The 22607-nt window shown below is 34.9% G+C and overlaps 1 protein-coding gene across 4 annotated transcripts in view; it reads right to left on the bottom strand.

The window, feature by feature from the left end:
• Positions 1-22607, bottom strand: part of EPHA6 (EPH receptor A6) — a 1027581-nt gene that overhangs the window by 348948 nt on the left and 656026 nt on the right. For 2 of the 4 annotated variants that reach the window (XM_070786786.1, XM_070786808.1), the window contains exons 7-8: positions 4302-4349; positions 3735-3897 (exon numbers count right to left, since the gene is read on the bottom strand). In XM_070786786.1, coding sequence (XP_070642887.1) covers positions 3735-3897; positions 4302-4349 — 211 coding nt within the window. The remainder of the gene's footprint in view (positions 1-3734; positions 3898-4301; positions 4350-22607) is intronic. The other 2 variants (XM_070786797.1, XM_070786819.1) reach the window with 1 other exon arrangement.

Raw genomic sequence — 22607 nt, 5'->3', positions numbered from 1 at the left:
TAGAAGCACCACAATATGTAAGACAAATGCTAACAAGTATGAAAGGGGAAATTAATACTAACACAATAATAGTGGGAGACATTAATACCCCACTTACACCTATGGATAGATAAACTAAACAGAAAATTAACAAGGAAACACAAACTTTAAATGATAAAATAGACCAGTTATACCTAATTGATATTTATAGGACATTTCACCCCAAAACAATGAATTTCACCTTTTTCTCAAATGCACATGGAACCTTCTCCAGGATAGATCACATCCTGGGCCATAAATCTACCCTTGGTAAATTCAAAAAAATTGAAATGATTCCAAGCATCTTTCTACCACAATGCAGTAAGATTAGATCTCCATTACAGGAGAAAAACTATTAAAATTTCAACATATGAAGGTTGAACAACACGCTGCTGAATAACCAACAAATCACAGACAAAATCGAAAAAGAAATCAAAATATGCGTAGAAACAAATCAAAATGAAAACATAACAACCCAAACCCTGTGGGACACTGTAAAAGCAGTGCTAAGGGGAAGGTTCATGGCAATACAGGCTTACCTCAAGAAACAAGAAAGAAGTCAAATCAATAACCTAACTCTACACCTAAAGCAACTAGAAAAGGAAGAAATGAAGAACCCCAGGATTAGTAGAAGGAAATAAATCTTTAAAATTAGGGCAGAAATAAATGCAAAAGAAACAAAAGAGACCATAGCAAAGATCAACAAAGCCAAAAGCTGGTTCTTTGAGAGGATAAATAACATTGACAAACCATTAGCCAGACTCATCAAGAAACAAAAGGAGAAACATCAAATCGATAAAATTAGAAATGAAAATGGAGAGATCACAACAGACAACACAGAAATACAAAGGATCATAAGAGACTACTATCAGCAATTATATGCCAATAAAATGGACAACATGGAAGAAATGGACAAATTCTAAGAAAAGTACAACTTTCCAAAACTGAACCAGGAAGAAACAGAAAATCTTAACAGACCCATCACAAGCACGGAAATTGAAACTGTAATCAGAAATCTTCCAGCAAATAAAAGCCCAAGTCCAGATGGCTTTACAGCTGAATTCTACCAAAAATTTAGAGAACAGCTGACACCTATCCTACTCAAACTCTTCCAGAAAATTGCAGAGGAAGGTAAACTTCCAAACTCATTCTATGAGGCCATCATCACCCTAATACCAAAACCTGACAAAGATGCCTCAAAAAAAGAAAACTACAGGCCAATATCACTGATGAACATAGATGCAAAAATCCTTAACAAAATTCTAGCAATCAGAATCCAACAACACATTAAAAAGATCATACACCATGACCAAGTGGGCTTTATCCCAGGGATGCAAGTATTCTTCAATATCCGCAAATCAATCAATGTAATACACCACATTAACAAATTGAAAAATAAAAGCCATATGATTATCTCAATAGATGCAGAGAAAGCCTTTGACAAAATTCAACATCCATTTATGATAAAAACTCTCCAGAAAGCAGGAATAGAAGGAACATACCTAACATAATAAAAGCTATATATGACAAACCCACCGCAAACATTATCCTCAATGGTGAAAATTGAAAGTATTTCCCCTAAAGTCAGGAACAAGACAAGGGTGCCCACTTTCACCACTACTATTCAACATAGTTTTGGAAGTTTTGGCCACAGAAATCAGAGCAGAAAAAGAAATAAAAGGAATCCAAATCGGAAAAGAAGAAGTAAAACCCTCACTGTTTGCAGATGACATTATGCTCTACATAGAAAACCCTAAGGACTCCACCAGAAAATTACTAGAGCTAATCAATGAATATAGTAAAGTTGCAGGATATAAAGTCAACACACAGAAATCCCTTGCATTCCTATACACTAATAATGAGAAAATAGACAAATTAAGGAAACAATTCCATTCACCATTGCAATGAAAAGAATAAAATACTTAGGAATATATCTACCTAAAGAAACTAAAGACCTATATATAGAAAACTATAAAACACTGGTGAAAGAAATCAAAGAGGACGCTAATAGATGGAGAAATATATCCTGTTCATGGATCGGAAGAATCAATATAGTGAAAATGAGTATACTACCCAAAGCAATCTATAGATTCAATGCAATCCCTATCAAGCTACCAACGGTATTTTTCACAGAGCTAGAACAAATGATTTCACAATTTGTATGGAAATACAAAAAACCTCGAATAGCCAAAGCGATCTTGAGAAAGAAGAATGGAACTGGAGGAATCAACCTACCTGACTTCAGGCTCTATTACAAAGCCACAGTCATCAAGACAGTATGGTACTGGCACAAAGACAGAAATATAGATAGATGGAACAAAATAGAAAGCCCAGAGATAAATCCACACACCTATGGAAACCTTATCTTTGACAAAGGAGGCAAGAATATACAATGGAGAAAAGACAATTTCTTTAACAAGTGGTGCTGGCAAAACTGGTCAACCACTTGTAAAAGAATGAAACTAGAAGACTTTCTAACACCATACACAAAAATAAACTCAAAATGGATTAAAGATCTAAGGGTAAGGCCAGAAACTATAAAACTCCTAGAGGAGGACATAAGCATATGTACCCCAATGTTCATCACAGAACTGTTTATAATGGACATGGAAGCAACCTAGGTTTCCATCAGCAGACGAATAGATAAGAAAGCTGTGGTAATTTCATAGCCTCAATATATTAAAAAGCAAAATGAAAGATAAGGAGAGTAAGGTGTTCCAAAGTCATGTAACATAGCATTAAATGTCATGTTCATTCTAAACCCAGCTCCACCATTGATTTTTTTTTTTATTATTTTAGAAATCCATCACATTGCTATCTTTATAAGGATGATATACATGGTTTTTGCTATGTACTTCAATGGAAAAATATTTAATTATTTAATTACAGTAAAAACATGTTTCTATCATTGTTAAAATACCTATATTTGTATAAGAATTCAATAATAGCAAATTTAATATAAAAATTCTTATATAAGAATTATAAAAATTCTATAGAATGTGTACACGTGTACACATGTTCCCTATCCTGAACCCCCCTTCCACCTCTCTCCCCATACCATTCCTCTGGGTCATCCCAGTGCACCAGCCCCAAGCATACTATATATTAAATTTGAGGCTATGAAATTGAGTTTCTAATCAAGCCAATGCACCTACATTTGAATTTAAGTGCATTTCGGTGGAGTTTGTCTCTTGACCACTGTTTTTATTGATCTAATATAAGGGAATTGGTGATGGACAGAGAGGCCTGGCATCTATGGTCCATGGGGTCTCAAAGAGTCGGACATGACTGAGTGACTAAACTGAACTGAATTGAACAAGCCAAAGCTGCAGAATTTTGAACTAACTGCTAAAATCATTTGCTCATGGTTTTACTCTCTTCCAAGTATTCATTAGTATCATGTTATGATGCCGAGATTGGCGAACCGTTAGGCAAACACCATCCATTGAGACTCACTATGTTATGGTCTGAATGATGAATTCTGCATAAAGAGACATATTTGGGCTACATTACAGTTGTGATAGAGCAAGGCATTTCATAGAAATATTTAACGATAGCCCCGACACATTAACTGAAATGACTATGAGTATTTACATGAATAGAGTTCTGCTCAATAAGACTATTCAAAATTTGGGACATCAGATTTTCAGCTACCAGGACAGACTGAAACCACACTTAAATTAACAACTTACTTTACACTTTTGTATGAAACTTACTTTCATCTCCTGTTTCAAACTCAAACTTCTGACTGTAGCCACTGTATCCTGCTGCAGTCCTCACTCGGATATGAAAAATGTACCTGGTGGCTGGCTTGAGACCTGTGATGATGACACTGGGGGCCTTGGACCTTGTGGAGGAATAGGTGAGTTGCTCATGCTCCTGGGGACAAAGAAAAGAAGAGAAAGGGAATGAAGCAGTTATTCTACTTTTACCTGTAGACACTGCAAAATTAAGCTGAGGAATTATGCTCTATCAAAAATACTGATTAAAAAGTGGTACAAGCATGGTTTTCCATAATTTGGCATTTATTTATTTATCAATTATGATGCATATGATATGGTCTTGATTTGGAAATTTATTGAGAATGATGATTATTTTACATAAACTGTATTTGTATTTTTGGCAATTTGGATTTCTGACCCAACTCTAAGGAATGGTGGTGACGTGAGACCACGTGTACACAGAATGGCAACTGCATCTTAAACAAATGGGCACATTAGGTCAGACCACACCAGCAGAGTGCAAGGAGCAAGGGTGGGAGAATTCAAGTACCCGCTACTCACTTCTACCCGCAGGTAGTGCCAAAATGCCGGCGCTATCCGTGGGTAGACCTGTGGGTAAAAGGAAAAATAAATTAATTGTTTTTTAAAGTTTGAAATCTTTTATCCCAAATCAAATGCACTGTTCTGAAACTCAGTGATTCCCCAGTAGTAACACTGAATTAATGCAACTTAAGACACAGAACGATGAAAATTTTCTTTTGAGGGAGAATATACTTTTCTGAAAAAAATACCACAGTTTATTTTGTAAAGATGTACAAGATACATAATGATTGTGAGGTAGATTTTACACAGTCTGTCCATGAGGGAGCATCAAAAACAGAGAACAGTACAAAAGACAGCACACCTGAGAAATCAGGCAGGACTGGAGGCTTGGTTCCTGGTGACCTGCAGCTAACTCCTCACTAACAGGAACCGCAACTAACTGAATGCCCTAGTCACTCAGGGTCTTAAGTGGTTTGTCTTGTCCACAACCTGAGAACAATTTACTTGTGCCTTTAAGACTGTTCATGATAGGCTGGTGCTGGGAACACATTAAACTCAATTCTATTTTTGTATAGTGTTACTGTTCAATAACTTTATGGTGTTCTAACAGGGTAGCTGAAAAAAAATATATGAACAACTCTTCTAAATTCATAGAATTAGGCCACCAGGTCCTTGAATTAATTCTCTACTATTCTCATTGTAATGTAGCTAGAGATTCTCAGAGATATAAATAACTTTCAAGACCATTAATTAAATCACTCATTTGATGCTTATATTTGATCTGTCTTGATATTCCATCAAGATCCCATTTAGCCTTTGCCTGAAAACATCTGTTGTCCAGGAGATCTTCCAGATTAACAAACAAAGTTATAAAAATCCACAAACAGAATGTATCAAACTGCATTTATTGGCCAGTGATGCTACAAGATTTGTAACTATGAAAATAATTTTCCTTATGCTACTTTTGAAAAAATTCCTTATATTAAAAGTCATTTTTAAACTTTATGGCTATATTTGTCAGAACTTTACATGCTACATGGTTATTCTCTGTCTAGCTGAGGAACTGCATTTGTCATCTAACTCCAAATAGAACTGTTTATTAAACACAAAGTACAAAGATAAATGAGTGTTAACAATAGCAACACTTTAAGTAAAAGGACAAAACAGATAAACTGCAACTTATATTTAGCCCTCGGTCACTTCTAGATTAGAAAGTAAATAAATATCTGCCTGCTAAAAATCCAAGAAAATAAAGTCTATAAATGGCAGTAATTATCTGCTAAGGCCTTAAAGAAGAAGCTTTCTATGATCAAGATCTTAATAATTATGGGGCTTAATTCCCATACTGTGGAGAAAAAAGTTTTCCCGGTGGCACAAAAGTAAAGAATCCACCTGCAAATGCAGGCGATGCAAGAGATGTGGCTTCAGTCCCTGGGTCAGGAAGATCTCCTGGAGCAGGAAATGGCAACCCACTCTAGTATTCTTGCCTGGGAAATCCAAGGACAGAGGAGCCTGGTGGGCTACAGTCCACGGGGTGGCAAAGAGTAGGACATGACTGAGCAACTGAGCGTGCACTACTGGAAGAGAAGATCCTGTTTCTGGTAGAAGTTTGGAAAAACTTTTGGATGACTGTTCATTCTTAAATAGAAGAGGAGAATATTTCACCTTTCAACTCACGAGAGTTCCTCCGTCCAGGGCATCGCAGCCCTCTCTCCTCCTGGTGTTTCCAAGCTCTTGGGAAACCAAGTCAGCACTTGTCCATGACAAGCATAGGGCACTACTGTCCCAGAGTAATTTTGCTTAATTCCCTTTCTGTGGCACAGCAACTCTAGTTCAAAGTAGCTGTGAGCAGGTAGAGACGGTGCTTTGCCACAGATCCAGGAGGGCTCAGTTCTGAATATGCCTGAATAAGGGATGTATGAGAGTTTTTCTAGAGTTTGTACAATATGGAATTGCTATTTGTATGATACTTATGTCTTCAACTTTTCTAGGTAATATATTCCACTGTTCATAATACTATCTTACAAGCTCTTCATCCTTGTTAAATCCATAGTAAAGTCTTCTCATTCTAAATATTATTCAATTTTAGTACTCGCTTTCTTCATCAAGCTTTCCAGAGGCTTGAACCAACTTTTGGCTTTATCTCTCTATCGTTCTATGCTTTCTATTTCATTTAATATCTTATCTTAATATAAGTTATTTTCTTTCTTCGTATTAATTATGCTGTCTTCTAACTTCTTACATTTCATGCTTAACTCACTGTCAGTGTATCTTTTCAAATACAGTGTAAGTCTACAAATTTCTAAGTATTGCACTACTGTACTTTATAAGTTTTCATGATATATTATTAACCAGTTCTAGGAATTTACTATTTTCCAAAAAAATACTATTTTTTAGTCTTTGTGGCCAAACCAAGGTTATTATTTGCACACTTTTAAGGGTCAAAACAGGTTGTCAGGCAGTAAATAAATGACATTAAATGAAGCTCCAAAGGCATAACCCCATGGGTTGCAAAGTACACTGGACTGTGGTAAGATAATGCTGGCAGTCTTATGTACTTATGCTTATTGGCTGAACATGAAACAGTTTTTGCACTATTTCCCCTTGGATGAGCATGACTAATACTATCAGTTGTGGGACAAAACGTTTAGTAGCAATGCACTTAATGTAATGATATATATATATCATTTCCTAAAATAAATGTGTATACTTGTTTATTTCCTAAAATAAATGTGTATTTCTTGTTTATATATTGTTATTCACATATACTAAAAACAAAGTCCAGAACTAGGGCATTTACTGTCAAACACAATACACATCCGTTATTCTCTAGAGATGTAGACATTTATTTAAGGTCTTCTTCTCAAGGGCAGATTCTGCAGCTTAGACTCAAGATTGCCCCTTTCCAGCTTCTGAGAATCTAGTTTTCCTGGGAGTCTAATCTTATTGTCACACTGAATCTTTCATTTACCTGAAATGCTCTAAGCTTTATCTATATACAAGTCAATTTTTCATGGTCATTAACAGGGATGTTCGTACTAGAGTCTGGACCCTCTTAGCATTCAATTTGAAACCTAATTTAGTGAAAAGAAAATAGGCTCAGGTGTCTAGTCATTAAGGCTGTATCTTTCTGCAACCAAAGGTAATGTGATCTGTATCAACAGAAGGCTGCATGTAAATAATTCTGGGTTGGAATTCTCCTGTCCTGGGCTCAATTTGGGTTCTGCTTCTATTATGTACCTTGGTAAGTCACCTCCAGGATGTTCATTTGCTCATGCAGAAAATTCATTCATTCCACTGACGTTTATTGAATGCTCACTAGGGTAAGGTTCTAGGGCACTATAGTAGATTTGGCTTACATAATTATCAAAGGTCTACCTAAGCAATTATATTCTGTAATTTTTATGTCAGAAATATAAGCCTGCTCTCCCCTGTTGTGACTGATTCTCATCATGCCTCATCTTATTCTCTTGGGTTTCCCAGTCCCCCTTATGGAAGAAGATTCAATAGGCCCATAAAGTGGTCACTTTTTTTTTTTTAACTGACTTGTTCTTGTTCTATTTCTTTTTCTTTTAATTTTATTTTATTTAACTTTACAATATTGTATTGGTTTTGCCATATATCAAAATGAATCTGCCACAGGTATACATGTGTTCCCCATCCTGAACCCTTCTCCCTCCTCCCTCCCCATACCATCCCTCTGGGTCACTTTTTAACTGGTTTGCTTTCTCTTAAAGTATTTGGCTGATCACACACACACACATACATTCACACATATAAAGTCTTTGGGTCTAAATGGATTTCTATAAGTTTTTTTTCTTAAATTTTAAACTAATTTGATTATACATGTGGTTAAAAGTTATGTTGTAGAGATTTTGCTACAGACATATAGATCTACATATATATCAGCAGTCATAAGGTAACAGCCATGATTTGTGCAATGCTTTACAATTTTCAAGGTATTTTCACACACATTCTTTATGTAATACTCATAATAATCTTATGGCAAGAAGAACTAGTAATATTTTTGGTCTCACTTAGCATATGATGGAACAGGTCCAGAAAGAATAAGTCACTTACTAAAGCGAGTCACATAACTAGTCAGCGGCTTCTGTTAAAGTTGTGATTTTTCACTATCCCCAAGTCAGGCAGATACATGTAGCACAAAAATGCTTATAAATTAGACTTTGAGCCATGGTTATTTTTACACACTTTATGTTCTTGGTTATCTAATCACTAGAAATAACTTTAAATTTATGGTGGACTGTGAAGCGGGACATGAGTTTGAGTAAACTCCTGGAGTTGGTGATGGACAGGGAGGCCTGGTGTGCTGCAGTCCACGGGGTCCTAAAGAGTTGGACACGACTGAGTCACTGAACTGAAATGAACTGAACTGAACTGTGAACCAGATAGTAATGATTTGATGGCATTAGAATATTTTTTAAATAAAAGTTCCTCAGTGGCAGCAAGAATTCTCAACATTGAAAATTTCAAGTAGTAATATCAAAGATAAAGTTATTTTCTATTAAGGTTAACACATCTATTTAGTTTTTTTTCTATTTTGATATTATGTCATATGGACAGATTTCATGAAATTCCAAGGGGCTTATATTAATAATTCACCCAATCTTTCAAAGCATATTATTTCTATTTGGGGCTGGGAATAGAATTTGCTTGATAACGTCCAGGAGATTCTTCTAGAAATTTTGATGTACGATGGTACCCTGCATGGCTTTATACACAGAACAGCACTAAGAGGACAGATTAAAGCATTGTTGGATTTTTCTTTATCCTTTCAAGTCATGCCAAGTTTCAGTCATCAGGAATAGGGAAAAGTAGTATTAAAAATTAGCATTCTACTACCACAATCATTATTTTTTAATATCAATGTCCTAATTAAGCCAATGGTAAAGTTCCTGTTCTGCTGGATAGAAGACTGAAGCTATAGATTCCTAAGAAAATTTAACCCTGTGTATGAGACAGCAAAAGAGACACTGATGTATAGAACAGTCTTATGGACTCTATGGGAGAGGGAGAGGGTGGGAAGATTTGGGAGAATGGCATTGAAACATGTAAAATATCATGTATGAAACGAGATGCCAGTCCAGGTTCGATGCACGATACTGGATGCTTGGGGCTAGTGCACTGGGACGACCCAGAGGGATGGTATGGGGAGGGAGGAGGGAGGAGGGAGGAGGGTTCAGGATGGGGAACACATGTATACCTGTGGTGGATTCATTTTGATATTTGGCAAAACTAATACAATTATGTAAAGTTTAAAAATAAAATAAAATTAAAAAAAATAAAAATGAAAAAAAGAAAATTAAAAAAAAAAGTAGATATTAATAGCTCTGCTTGGGGTCCTCTAAGTTAGTGGTCTCCAACCTCTTTGGCACCAGGGACTGGTTTCATGGAGGACAATTTTTCTTCGGACTTAGGTGTAGGGGATGGAGTGTGCAACCTAGATCCCTCACATGCGCAATTCATAGTAGAATCTGTGCTTTTATGACAATCTAATAGTCTAATAATCTAATGCCACTGCTGATCTTCAGGCAGTAATGTGAGTGACGGGGAGTGGCTGCAAATGTAGATGAAGCTTTGCTTGTTAACCCACTGCTCACCGCCTGCTGTGTGGCCTGCTTTCTAACAGGTCAGGGACCAGCAGCAGTTCTTGGCTTGAGGGTTGGGGACCCCTAGCTTAATTATTTTTTGTCGTTTGTCTCTTTTCATTTTTGTATCTGTCTTTTTCACTCTGCATCTCTGTCTCTCTGTCTTTCTCTCTCTCACGCATACACACAATCCATCAACAAATTCATGGTAGAAGACTCTTGAAATGTCTCCACAATAATCTTCTCAAAACTAAACAAATTAAAACCACATTTAGAACATGATCTGTAGCAGAATACTTTTCCTGACAAAGCGAGAACTTCATAGCCTAGAAACATAACTTTTGAAAGTTTATCAAAGAATCTTGTTGTCTAAACAATGGTATAAACAAATCTGAAAATATTTTACTTACATGAAGTCATTTCACATGACCTCCAGTTAAAGGAAAGCTTGTGTACTAGATCCTGTCAGAGTTTAATAATTATTTTCCAAAGAAGAGGGATACTGAATTTGGTTGCTTTTATTTTAAAGGTCATTATTACAAGAATGAAGCTTATGTGGGGGTAGGAACTTATCGTACCCTGGCTGAAAGATTTCTTAAGATTTTTCATATTTTTACTTTGATGTTGTAATTTCCTGATTACTAATGTGGATTCTCACGTGCTGTTGAAGTTGAAACAAAGATATTAGTTTCTGGAAAGGACAGCTTCCCTAAAATTAATACAAGGGCATTGTGCTTGGTTCTTCAGTTTGTTTTTGAATTTAATTAGAATGAGATCTTTTAATGTTCTTTGAGAGTCACCAACTCCCAGTGCACTCCAATTGCAGGATTTGTAAAATAGAGCATCAGAATGAGCTGTGCGAGTCCAGGAACTGAAGTTAAATTGTGTCTGTAAGATAGACATAATTATAAAAGAGTTTATAGTTCCAAAAAGTCATCCATTTCCATTCTTGTATCAGTTTATTTGATTCATTCCAAAGAAGTATTAATCTATTTCTTTTTAAGAGTTCTTTAGAGAGAGAATCTTATTCTACTCTAGGCAAACCATATGGTACACAGGCTCTTCCTAAAGTCTAAGTTAATTGTCTTACTAAACTTTAAAAATAATATTTCTTTTTAATATGTGGAAAATGACTCTCCTAATGACTGAGCTGTAATAAGCTGTTATTTTCTCTCTGCTAATTATGACTGTCTACCTAGCAATCCATAGAAGATTAACTGAAAATATTTAGAACTAATAAGTCAATTAGTTAGCCAACATACAATTATCAGTTACTTTCTTATACACTAGCAATGCCCAGTAAAATTGTATTTTAAAATATTCCATTTACCATAGCAACAAAAACCTTATAGTTTATGACAAGAAATATGCAAGACCTATATAAGTAAATCTATAAGTGCTTGCTGTATAAAAAATCAAGTCCCTTATTTATCTTGTCTTATTGCAATGCAGAGATCTTTTGTAGAATACCACATAGCAGCAGTAAAAGCAGCAGCCTGATTTTCTTTTTTCTTGAATAGATTAGCTGTTAATGCATAACTGTTAAATACTATTATGTTTGATTTAGGTTTTTAATAGGTATCTGGGTGAGAACTTTTCTTCTTTTTTTCTTACACTATAATTTTGTTTGTATTATGCTTTTAAAATGTGAAATGAGTATTAAATGTTATAAAACAATTTATCTGTATTTGCAAAAGTAATTATACGTTTTTCACCTTAATGTACTATATACTTATGAATAACTATCTTTGCATTCCTAAGATAATCCCTACTTGTTAACATATGGTTATAATATAGTTCTAAAATTTTTATTGTAGTCTTTGATTCAATTTGAAAATACTTCAAACAGAATTTTTATACCTCTCTTTTAATGATCTTGGCCTAGAGTTTTCTTATTTTTTCCTTTTTATTATCAATATTTGGTTGTTCTATTTGAGTTAGGTTATATTTAAGAGAATGCATTATGAAACTTTTTCATTTTTTAATGTTCCAGAATAATTGACATAACATGGTAATTATCTGTTCCTTGAAACCTCAATTGAGATAGATCATTTCAGGGACAGATATTTGGCCATGTTTTAAAATTATTTTATCCTATATTCAGATATTCTTCCTATTCATTTTTGTTTATCAACAGAAAATTATCCATTACATTTATAGATCTAAATTTACAATTAGGCTTGACTTATCATTGAAAATCTCTTTCATAAATATCATTTTCCTCCTTCCTGTCAAGCTTGCTTACTTTATCAGTCTTCAGAAACACTGGATTTTGATTTTATAAATTAAATACACTCTTCTTGATTCAGTTTCATTAATTTTTTATTTTGCACTTATTCATCTCTTCTTTCTCATCTTTTTCTGCATGGGTCATATACAAAGTTTGGATATATATGTATCTTAATATCATTTATTTTAAAATAGTTTGTATTTAAGTCTGTTACTCTTTGGTGGCTTAGACAGTAGAGAATCAGCCTGTAATGAGGGAAGTCTGGGTTTGATCCCTGGGTTGGGAAGATCTCCTGGAGAAGGAAATGGCAATGCACTCCGTATTCTTGCCTGGAGAATTCCATGGATAGAGGAGCCTCGTAGGCTATAGTCCATGGGGTCACAAAATGTCAAACATGACTGAGCAACTTTCACTTCACTTCACTCTTTAATGTATATTATTTAAGATAATATTCTAAACTTTCAAACAAAGAGATCATGGGGTGGCATGGGGGAATTAAACTTTTTTTTCTCTTGCTACATCATTTTCAAGAAATGATTCAAAGAATGACAGAATAATTTTATACTATATGGTTCCTTCCTCTCATTATTTCAATGTGTATCAATATATACCACTAAATAGGCAGTAATAGCCTCAAAAACATGATATCAGTTCCTTCAAAGAACAAAGTAAAAAACTAAAGGAGTGTTGGATGCATAGATAGTGTTTAATATTAATGCATATCTACTGATTGATATCTGCAAAGGAATACCTAGCCATCATTTAACATATGGTGCAGCTCTGGTCACATGTCATTGGGAACTGGACTACTAGAATTGTGCTCCAATGTGGAAATGCAAATTGGGGTGGCTTCCAGCTCACACTGATTCTCCGAAGACCATATCTAAGTTAGCCCCACAATCAGGGGAAAATAGGACTGGTGCCAAACAAAGATGATTGCCTCAAATATAAAAGAAAGCATAAATGCTTATGGATTTCTTCTCCAATGATACTTAATTCATAATGAGAAAATATATAGAGAGAATTATATTGAATAACCTCAGTTTTTCTGATTGCTGCACTCCTGAGTCTAGAACATTCTACTCTGCCTTGGATTAGACATTTTGACATCCTTAAGTAATCATCAGAATTGGGTTTTTTTGCTGGTAACCAAAAGAGTTGTTTTCTTTTCTTACATTCATTTAAGTATACAAGATGGAATTCTTAACTTGGAAGGAAGAAGAGTTAACAAGCTAGTTGGTAGGGTGTACTAAGTTAGTGGGTAAAGTGTATTTCTTTTTTAATTTTTACTTAAAATTGGCAACTGCAATTTTTACTTAAAAATTGGCAACTGCTATGACAAAATTACAAATTAAGTGTGAGTAAAAAAATATAGAAGTAGATATTCTAAGTACACAACTACTTTCTGACTGTACTTTCAGAGAAGTATCATTTAGTATACCACAGCTATAATTTACTATAATCAACTCTTGATTACTCCAGTAATCCAAAACAGGAGATAACTCTAAATCACTTTTAAAACCATTTATGACTTTTTTTCTTATATTCCATCTAATGTTCACCTAAAATGAAAATTAAAATGCATTCCTTGAATGTTAAATGTTGAGCAATAGTAGAGATAGTAGCAAAGTACACCTGATGGGAGAAGTATATTAATTAAGAATTAAGCATTCAAGCCGATTTTCAGAAAACAGTTAACTTATAAGCAGATAATTAATTGTTTGAAATAGTGCTTAAATTTACTTTTAGGGAAAAATGGCTAAGTTATTACAATGTGACCTTTACAAAATACTGGTGCTAGAATGAGACCAATGGAGTCCTAATTGTAGTTAGTCTATGAGAACTGAGATGATTATACCCTCTCAAAGGGTTAAGCTTATTGTAAGAAAAATATATAAACACATTTAATATATAAATTTATATATTTATATAAATATATATCAGTCAGTTCAGTTTAGTCGCTCAGTCGTGTCTGACTCTTTGCGACCCCATGAATAGCAGCATGCCAGGTCTCCCTGTCCATCACCAACCCCCGGAGTTCACTCAGACTCACGTCCATCGAGTCAGTGATGCCATCCAGCCATCTCATCCTCTGTCATCCCCTTCTCCTCCTGCCCCCAATCCCTCCCAGCATCAGGGTCTTTTCTAATGAGTCAACTCTTCGCATGAGGTGGCCAAAGTACTGGAGTTTCAGCTTCAGCAGAATTCCTTACAAAGAACACCCAGGACTGTTCTCCTTTAGAATGAACTGGTTGGATCTCCTTGCAGTCCAAGGGACTCTCAGAGTCTTCTCCAACACCACAGTTCAAAAGCATCAATTCTTCGGCACTCAGCTTTCTTCACAGTCCAACTTTCACATCCATATATGACCACTGGAAAAACCACAGCCTTGACTAGACGGACCTTTGTTGGGAAAGTAAAGTCTCTGCTTTTCAATATGCTATCTAGATTGGTATATATTTATATATATATATTATAATATATAATATAAAACCCTTTTACAGGTCCAACAGATGTGTTTAGCAGTATTTCTTTCTTTTAGGAACTATTATAAATAGGTAGTTCATTTAAAATAGGGCAATTATAGGCTTATGCCTTGAAGTAATTCTGCAGATGCTGTGAGAGGTCTTTTTAAAAATTCTGTATGTGTTTTACTTGCCTGTTCTCATTGCTTAAAATATAATATTTCTAGTATATCATAAGCTTTCATAATACATTGGCCAAATATATTGAACAAGTAAATTGATGAATTAATTGCTACATATTCTTACAGCAATTTAAAATTACTTTGTATAAATTAATGATATTTCAAATGAGAGATGAGAAAAAGTTGTTTTGCTGGCTTATGGTACATCCATAACCAAAACAATAATATTATGTCAGTATAGCTGACTTGTTTTCTTCATAACTTTGTGGAGAAGAGACGATATTTTACTTGTCAAAAAATATTTTGCAAAACAATATGCTTGAAAACCTGAGATCTGTGCTGAAATGTATTTTAATACTTATGTATATATTAATATTTCTTCAGTTTTAACTTTCCCATCTGTATTCATGTAACCTACCCTTGTACAGATGGGATATAGTTTTTCCTTCTGTGCTCTGTTGTGTGCGTGTTAATCGCTCAGTCATATTCAACTGTTTGCGACTCCACGGACCGTAGTCCACCAGGTTCCTCTGCCCATGGGAATCTCCAGGCAAGAATGCTGGAGTGGGTTGCCAGTTCCTTCTCCAGGTGATTCTGTGCTCTATTACTCTATAAATATAATGGCTTTTAAGTATAAATTTAGAAATTTAATGTTTAAAGCTTGATACCGTGATTTTCTTAAAAGTATATCATAGACAACACTTGAAATTTATCATTCTTTCTTAAGGCTTGAGTAATTTATAAAATTTTAAAACTATGCATAAATTTGGTGATAATATTAATAACATACATAGAAAAAGGAGGGAATATATATGTAGAACAAAACATTTTTTTAAATTCATATTTACTGAAGTATTGAGGATGGATAAAATTATTTTATCTAAAAGGTGAGAAATTGAAAGGACATTATACCCACTATAAGAATATTTGACAATTATGCTTAGTTTAGACATATGGGTTCATGTTGATCTATGGCAAACCAATACAATATTGTAATTAGCCTCCAATTAAATAAATTTATTGAAAAATAAATACAAGAAAAAAAAAGAAAAGTTTTCCAATATCTGCTGATATCAATAGTTATCAGTAATATCAGTGATACTAAGGTAGCTATATAAAAGTTCATTATGAAGCAATTTTATCATAAAATTAAGATAAATTATCAATAAATGCCACTGAGAAGAAGAAAACATAGTAAGAGTCTTTGGAAGCATTACTACACATATGTTGACTTCTTCAAATATAAACAGTATTCCAAATGTCACACTGAATGTTTTCAAAGTTAAACTATTGGAAGAACAAGGCTGAATGGAGTGACACAAAATGAGAAAAGCAACATATTCATGCTGCTTTGATTAATTCTTCCTAGTTGTGGAATGTGGATTAAAAAAATAAAGCTAGATACAATAACATGGTTTTTAGAGAAGAAAAATATAGAGTACACAGAATGTACATAGTTAATTTTTTTTCATAATAGTGTTAATTGGATTATATGATAGATAAGAAGTACAAAGACTAGTAGAGAACAAGTCTTTGAAAATGAAATAACTGGACAATAAACACAGGTGACAGGACTCCAAAACTATCACTTCATTGCTAGTTATTCTGACAGAATTAAAGTGAATAATAAGGAAGGTAAAAATTATAGATAAGAATAAAAAAGAAGATAAAATTCCACTAGAGTGAAATTTCCAGTAGTGAAAAAAAAATGCTCTGTGGAAAAGTCTCCATGGAAAAACATCTTCTCTGAGTATCATGTAAAGTCCTAACATTTGTCCAAAGCAGCTGCATAACATGGTGACAGAGAGCTGCTTCTTGCACTGAAAAGGAGGCAGAAATCCATTTGAATGTACAAGCATGAGAATGCCTTAGTCTCACCTAGAATAGGAAGAAAACACTTTCCTATTTATTTTTCATTTTTATTTCGAAAAGATGTATTTTTCATTTTATCTTTCCATTTAAAGGTACGTTGTTGCTATGATGAGACTTTAATATTTTTTTATATTTGCTGATGGGTCTTAATTGTGATCTGATGACAGATATATTTGTTTTGTTCAAAACTGAAACAAAGATATCTGTTAAGATCAATGCACAAAGCTACAAAGCATAATTTAGGTTTCAAGGAATGTAGTCCCCCTCCGTCAGAGAGATTTTAAACCTTCTTTGTAAGTGACATCATCGTGACTTGAAAATCATCCCATTATGCTCTAAATAACTCAGTATTTTCAGTTAGTGATCTAAGGCAGTCATTATCTTTAAATTTCCTTAGAGGACCAGTAATATTAAGATGTGTATCAAATGAATGCTTCAAGGTTTATATTCAAACACAACAAAGTATAGGTTTAGTAAGATATTGTGACTGGAAACTGCGTAATATCCCATGATTGTCATTAATGACAGAAAATTAGTAATGTAATATTAATAAACAGATTGCAGTAATTTGTAGCTTCCCACAGACCACACATACACACACAAATGCACACATGGTTCTTTTAGTTCCAGCACTGGTGTTTGAATCCAAAAAAACATATTGAGATAATGTGGAGATAACTACAGATGGTGTTAAAGGCAAGAAAGGGAATTCAAGGCAAAGCAAGCTCATTTTCCAGAAATATTATTTTAAGCTGCCTCATTAACAAACAATGGATATATATATAATTTACTTATTCCACATATAAACTAGTTTTGAAATCAAATCAGAGGAAATTGTCTATGATGAATCAATAAGCTAAATTTAGGGTAAATTAAAATATAATCTTGGAGAAGGCAATGGCACCCCAATCCAGTACTCTTGCCTGGAAAATCCCATGGACGGAGGAGCCTGGAAGGCTGCAGTTCATGAGGTCGCTAAGAGTCGGACACGACTGAGCGACTTCACTTTCACTTTTCACTTTCATGCATTGGAGAAGGAAATGGCAACCCACTCCAGTGTTCTTGCCTGGAGAATCCCAGGGATGGGGGAGCCTGGTGGGTTGCCGTCTATGGGGTCACACAGAGTCGGACACGACTGAAGCGACTTAGCAGCAGCAGCAGCAGCAAAATATAATCTGGGTCAATTGAAGAAGTCTTTGTTCTTTGGTCATGGTCACAAATATTGCCCATTTTAAGTATTCATCAGTTGGTACTTGGGTCCGTGGTACTAGTAATGGATTCTTTTTCATTGCATCTGCATAAATTGCCTTACTTTCAAGAGTGGATAATCTGATCCTATAATTCTATTTTATTTGCAGTGACCACATTGGCACAACCCAATGTATAGTCCAGATTCAAAGAACTGAAAGACTTTTTTGTGATAGTTTTCTGTTTTTCTTTCTTTTTGCTTTACTTTTATAAATTAACTAGTTGGTTTTTTTTTAACCCTACAGTAATATGCAATTATTAAAATAGTTTTAAAACTTCTAGAATTTCATACACATTCAACATTAATACTTGCTTTGCCCATACTGAAAAATATTTATTTTTAAGTTAGTACAAACTAGAAACAAAGCATGTAATATTATATAGGTATAAAATAAAGTAGCATAGCGAATTAAAGATGGTGGCAAAGTCTTTTACACTCCTTTCATTGAAAAGTCAGATTTTTGCCCCTCACTCCTTGAATCTTGTCTAGCCTGTGACTGATTTGACCAATAAAATAGTGTAGGAGTGAGCAATTTCAGTTACTTGCCCACTCTCTAAGAAAACTGGCAATTTTCACTTTTGGCTTAGAGCTCTGCATTGCAATCTAAGTAGTATGACTAGCCTGGGACTGTCAAGCTGTGGAGAATTCCAGAATAGCCACTTGGGGGAACCCTGGAGAGAGAGCTGGTGAGGTGGTGGAGGACAGAGGGAGGTGGTGGGAGAGGGGTTGATGATGAGACCCTAAGCATGGCCATTCTGCAGGTGTTCCAGCCCCTAACCTATTTTCTATCATCCCAGCTGAGGAGCTCCTGCTGTGTCCTGTTCAAATTATACGGTCTGTAGATTCATGAGATGCTATACTTATTTTTAAGCCACTACATTTTTGGGGTACTGTTGTTATGCAGTAATAGGAAACTGGAACAAGCAGATTGACCATTAACCTGTATCTCATAGATCTCAATCAAATATGGAATTCTCAATCTAATATGGGATTCTATTTTTTTTTGTCACTAGATTGGGTGACGGTATTTTGAAGATTCTCTTTTAACACATAAAACTTAATCAACTTAACATCTAATTATCTGATTCTTTTGAGCTGAAATTTGGAGATACAGTGATGTCTTTGTGTGACTCACAGACAGGTGAATGTAAATATGCCATAATATTACTGATCCACAGCACATTCAGATAAAAAATAAAAACCTCAGCTTCATTCACCTCACAATATAGCTGTGATGCATCAACTAAGAATGCATATGAAAGATATTCTGAACTGCAATACCCTCTTCAAATACAAGATAGACTGGTTCTTTTGCTATTGATATTATTAAATAGATGTATATGTAGTTGGTGGAAACATCTGTCGCTTACAGTAAGACATATTTTAATAATCAATTATAGTCTGAGTTTATCGATGGAAACTGCATTGGTTATTTAATAGATCACTTAGAACTACAAAAACTTTCCTCTTTTAGTTCCATGCCAATAGAGTTAGTAGGGTAAATCAGCTGAATGCCCAGGAGTCAGATGCCTTATGTGATTAGCGGTGCAGTTGCAATCTATGGGTGAGAATAACACCAATGTCTAGAAATTTCTTCAGATGACAGATCCTCCTTTAGAGTTAGTTACTTGGGCCTCAAGTCAGTTACTTGCATCTGTGGGCATGATCGGTTGACTACTTGTTAATGTAGCTCTCACTGGTACAATAGCACCATTTTGAGATTAAAAATAGTGATTTGTAATAATCCTTAATGTGACATGTTTCAGAAGCTATAGGGCAATATGTGTCTGTCACACCTATTTACCATGTTACGGATAGAAGAGAGCAATAAAAAATCTTAGCCTAACTTAGTACTAACCAACAACTGAACTAAATCTTCAGAAGGACTATATGGTGGTCTTTTAAAAATATGTAGCTGTTAAATATGCTAACCTTAGCATATTATGTTATATATAACATCATATATGTTATATATATGATGTTATATGTTATGATGTTATGTTATGTTATGATGTTATATGTTATGATGCATAATTCACTAAATATTAAGAAAATTACCACGAGGTTGTTGGTAGCAGCAGTCCTAGTAGTCATACATATTAGGGCAAATTAGAAAGATTTCATCCATCTACTTGCTGTGATTTACCCCACAAAATCACAAGAATCAAGGGACATATGGAAATAATGAATGCATGGATTGCCTTTTTTAAATGTCCTTGTGTTATATAGAAAGATAAAACACAGGTTCTGGGAACAATTTGCCTTTGCCAACTGAAACTCAGCCAAAAACAATTTATATTGCATTCAACCATGAAGGACTGCAGAATACTTCCTCAGCTAAAGCTTGTGCTAAGTCACTTCATCCAGTCTGACTCTTTGCAACCTAAAACTTAACATCTTCTAATTATAGACAATGATTTCCTATTACTAAAGGCTTAAGGAGTATCTAAGTTAACTCTAATATCCTCACTCACATTTTCAATCATTTTGTGGAAATAATGATGTTTCTAACTGTATTTAAGTCATTAGCTTTGTGTGTGTGTGTGTGTGTGTGTGTATGTGTGTTTATCCCAGGTAGCACTAGTGATAAAGAACCTGCCAGCTAATGCAGGAGATGTAAGAGGCTCAGGTTCAATTCCTGGGTTGGGAAGATACCCTGTAGAAGAAAATGGAAATTCACTCCAAGATGCTTGCCTGGAGAATCCCATAGACAGAGGAGCCTGGTGGGCTAAGTCCATGGGGTCGCAAAAATTTGGACATGACTGGAGAGACTTAGCTTCAACGACACACACACACTCAGTCGTGTCCGACTCTGTGCGACCCCAGAGACGGCAGCCCACCAGGCCCCCTCGTCCCTGGGATTCTCCAGGAAAGAACACTGGAGTGGGTTGCCATTTCCTTCTCCAATGCATGAAAGTGAAAAGTGAAAGTGAAGTCGCTCAGTCGTGTCCGACTCTTAGCGACCCCATGGACTGCAGCCTTCCAGGCTCCTCTGCCCATGGGATTTTCCAGGCAAGAGTACTGGAGTGGGGTGCCATTGCCTTCTCCGACACACATACACACACACACACATAAATATATATATATATATATATATATATATATATATATAATATATATGAACGTAAACTTGTCTTTTTCAACATACATAAATTGAGACAAAGTTTCAAAGTAAAACAGCTAAACAAACTGAAATAGTGTCCACCAAGAAAGTAAAAAACATTAAAGAAAACCAACTTTTCCTATATTAGAACTTGAATGATAATGAAATTTTCTAATTTTCCAGTGATCTTCTCAAGTAAATGGGCAGATATCAATTCTTATTTATTTTCCTCTGAAAATATTAGATCAGTGTGGATTCTACAAGGTCATTGGAAATACATGATTTTAAAACACAGCCAAATTCTGTAGCAACATAAATGTTTTTTATGAGCAGCAGGTGTATTCTTTGAGAGACTGTAAAGTTACCAACAGCCCAGTAAGGAGTACATAACTCCCTTATGTTACTCAGTCTGCCTTATAAGAGTCTCAGAGGCTGTTAATTTAGTCTCCCTTACAAGAGAATTGAGGAAGGACATTTTAAACCTTTAAGATAAAGGCATTTTCAAAAGTAGCCAATATGAATGCCTTAGGAAGAGAGGTTCATTTAAACTTTAACTCGTTAAAACAATGAATTTAGTCTTCGTGATTTGAAAATACCCATCCAAAAGAATTAATTACTCTGAGTAAAAATAAAATAGTAATTTTGAAACCAAATATGTTTTAGTCATGATAGGTACTTGGAAATGAATTCCAAGTTAATTTATTTTTTGCAAGTTTCAGAATTTGAGGCTTATTCTAAAATAAATCTATAATACCTAGCACAGTTCAGTTCAGTTAAGTTCAGTCGCTCAGTCGTGTCCAACTCTTTGCAACCCCATGGACTGTAGCTCTCCAGCCCTCCCTGTCCATCACCAACTCCCAGAGTTTACTCAAACTCATGTCCATTGAGTCAATGATTCCAAGCAACTATCTCATCCTCTGTTGTCCCCTTCTCCTCCTGCCTTCAATCTTTCCCAGCATCTTTTCAAATGAGTCAGCTCTTCACATCAGGTGGCCAAAGTATTGGAGTTTCAGCTTCAGCATCGGTCCTTCCAGTGAATATTCAGGACTGATTTCCTTTAGGATGGACTAGTTGGATCTCCTTGCAGTCCAAGGACTCAAGAGTCTTCTCCAACACCACAGTTCAAAAGCATCAATGCTTCTGTGCTCAGCTTTCTTTATAGCCCAACTCTCACATCCATATATGACTACTGGAAAAACCATAGCTTTGACTAGATGGATATTTGTTGGCAAAGTAATGTCTCTGCTTTTTAATATGCTGTATAGTTTGGTCATAACTTTTCCTTCAAAGAGCAAGCGTCTTTAATTTCATGGCTGTAGTCACCATCTGCACAGGTATCTGCTATCTAAGAAATTGGTAAGCCTATTTCAATGAATGAATGAGTCATGTAGTAAGATAGTTTATATATTGTTGACATTTCAGTTGCTCACTTTGAAAAAATTATTTATGATGACACCCAGGAGGACATCTCTAGGTATTGGTTTCAAAGTCAGAGGAGCTTTGGTTTTATTAGTTTATTGTAGCTATTTTCTCCAATAGTTGCCTACTTATTAAATTATTTAAAATTTTCTTATATCTAAGAGGAATAAGGCTCTTAAAAATATTTCTCATTAC

Source organism: Bos indicus, chromosome 1 (assembly GCF_029378745.1).
Source record: "Bos indicus isolate NIAB-ARS_2022 breed Sahiwal x Tharparkar chromosome 1, NIAB-ARS_B.indTharparkar_mat_pri_1.0, whole genome shotgun sequence".
In the NCBI taxonomy this organism is placed as follows: Eukaryota; Metazoa; Chordata; class Mammalia; order Artiodactyla; family Bovidae; genus Bos; species Bos indicus.
Note: the sequence above shows the minus strand (reverse complement) of the source record. Positions and strands in the feature narration are given on the sequence as shown.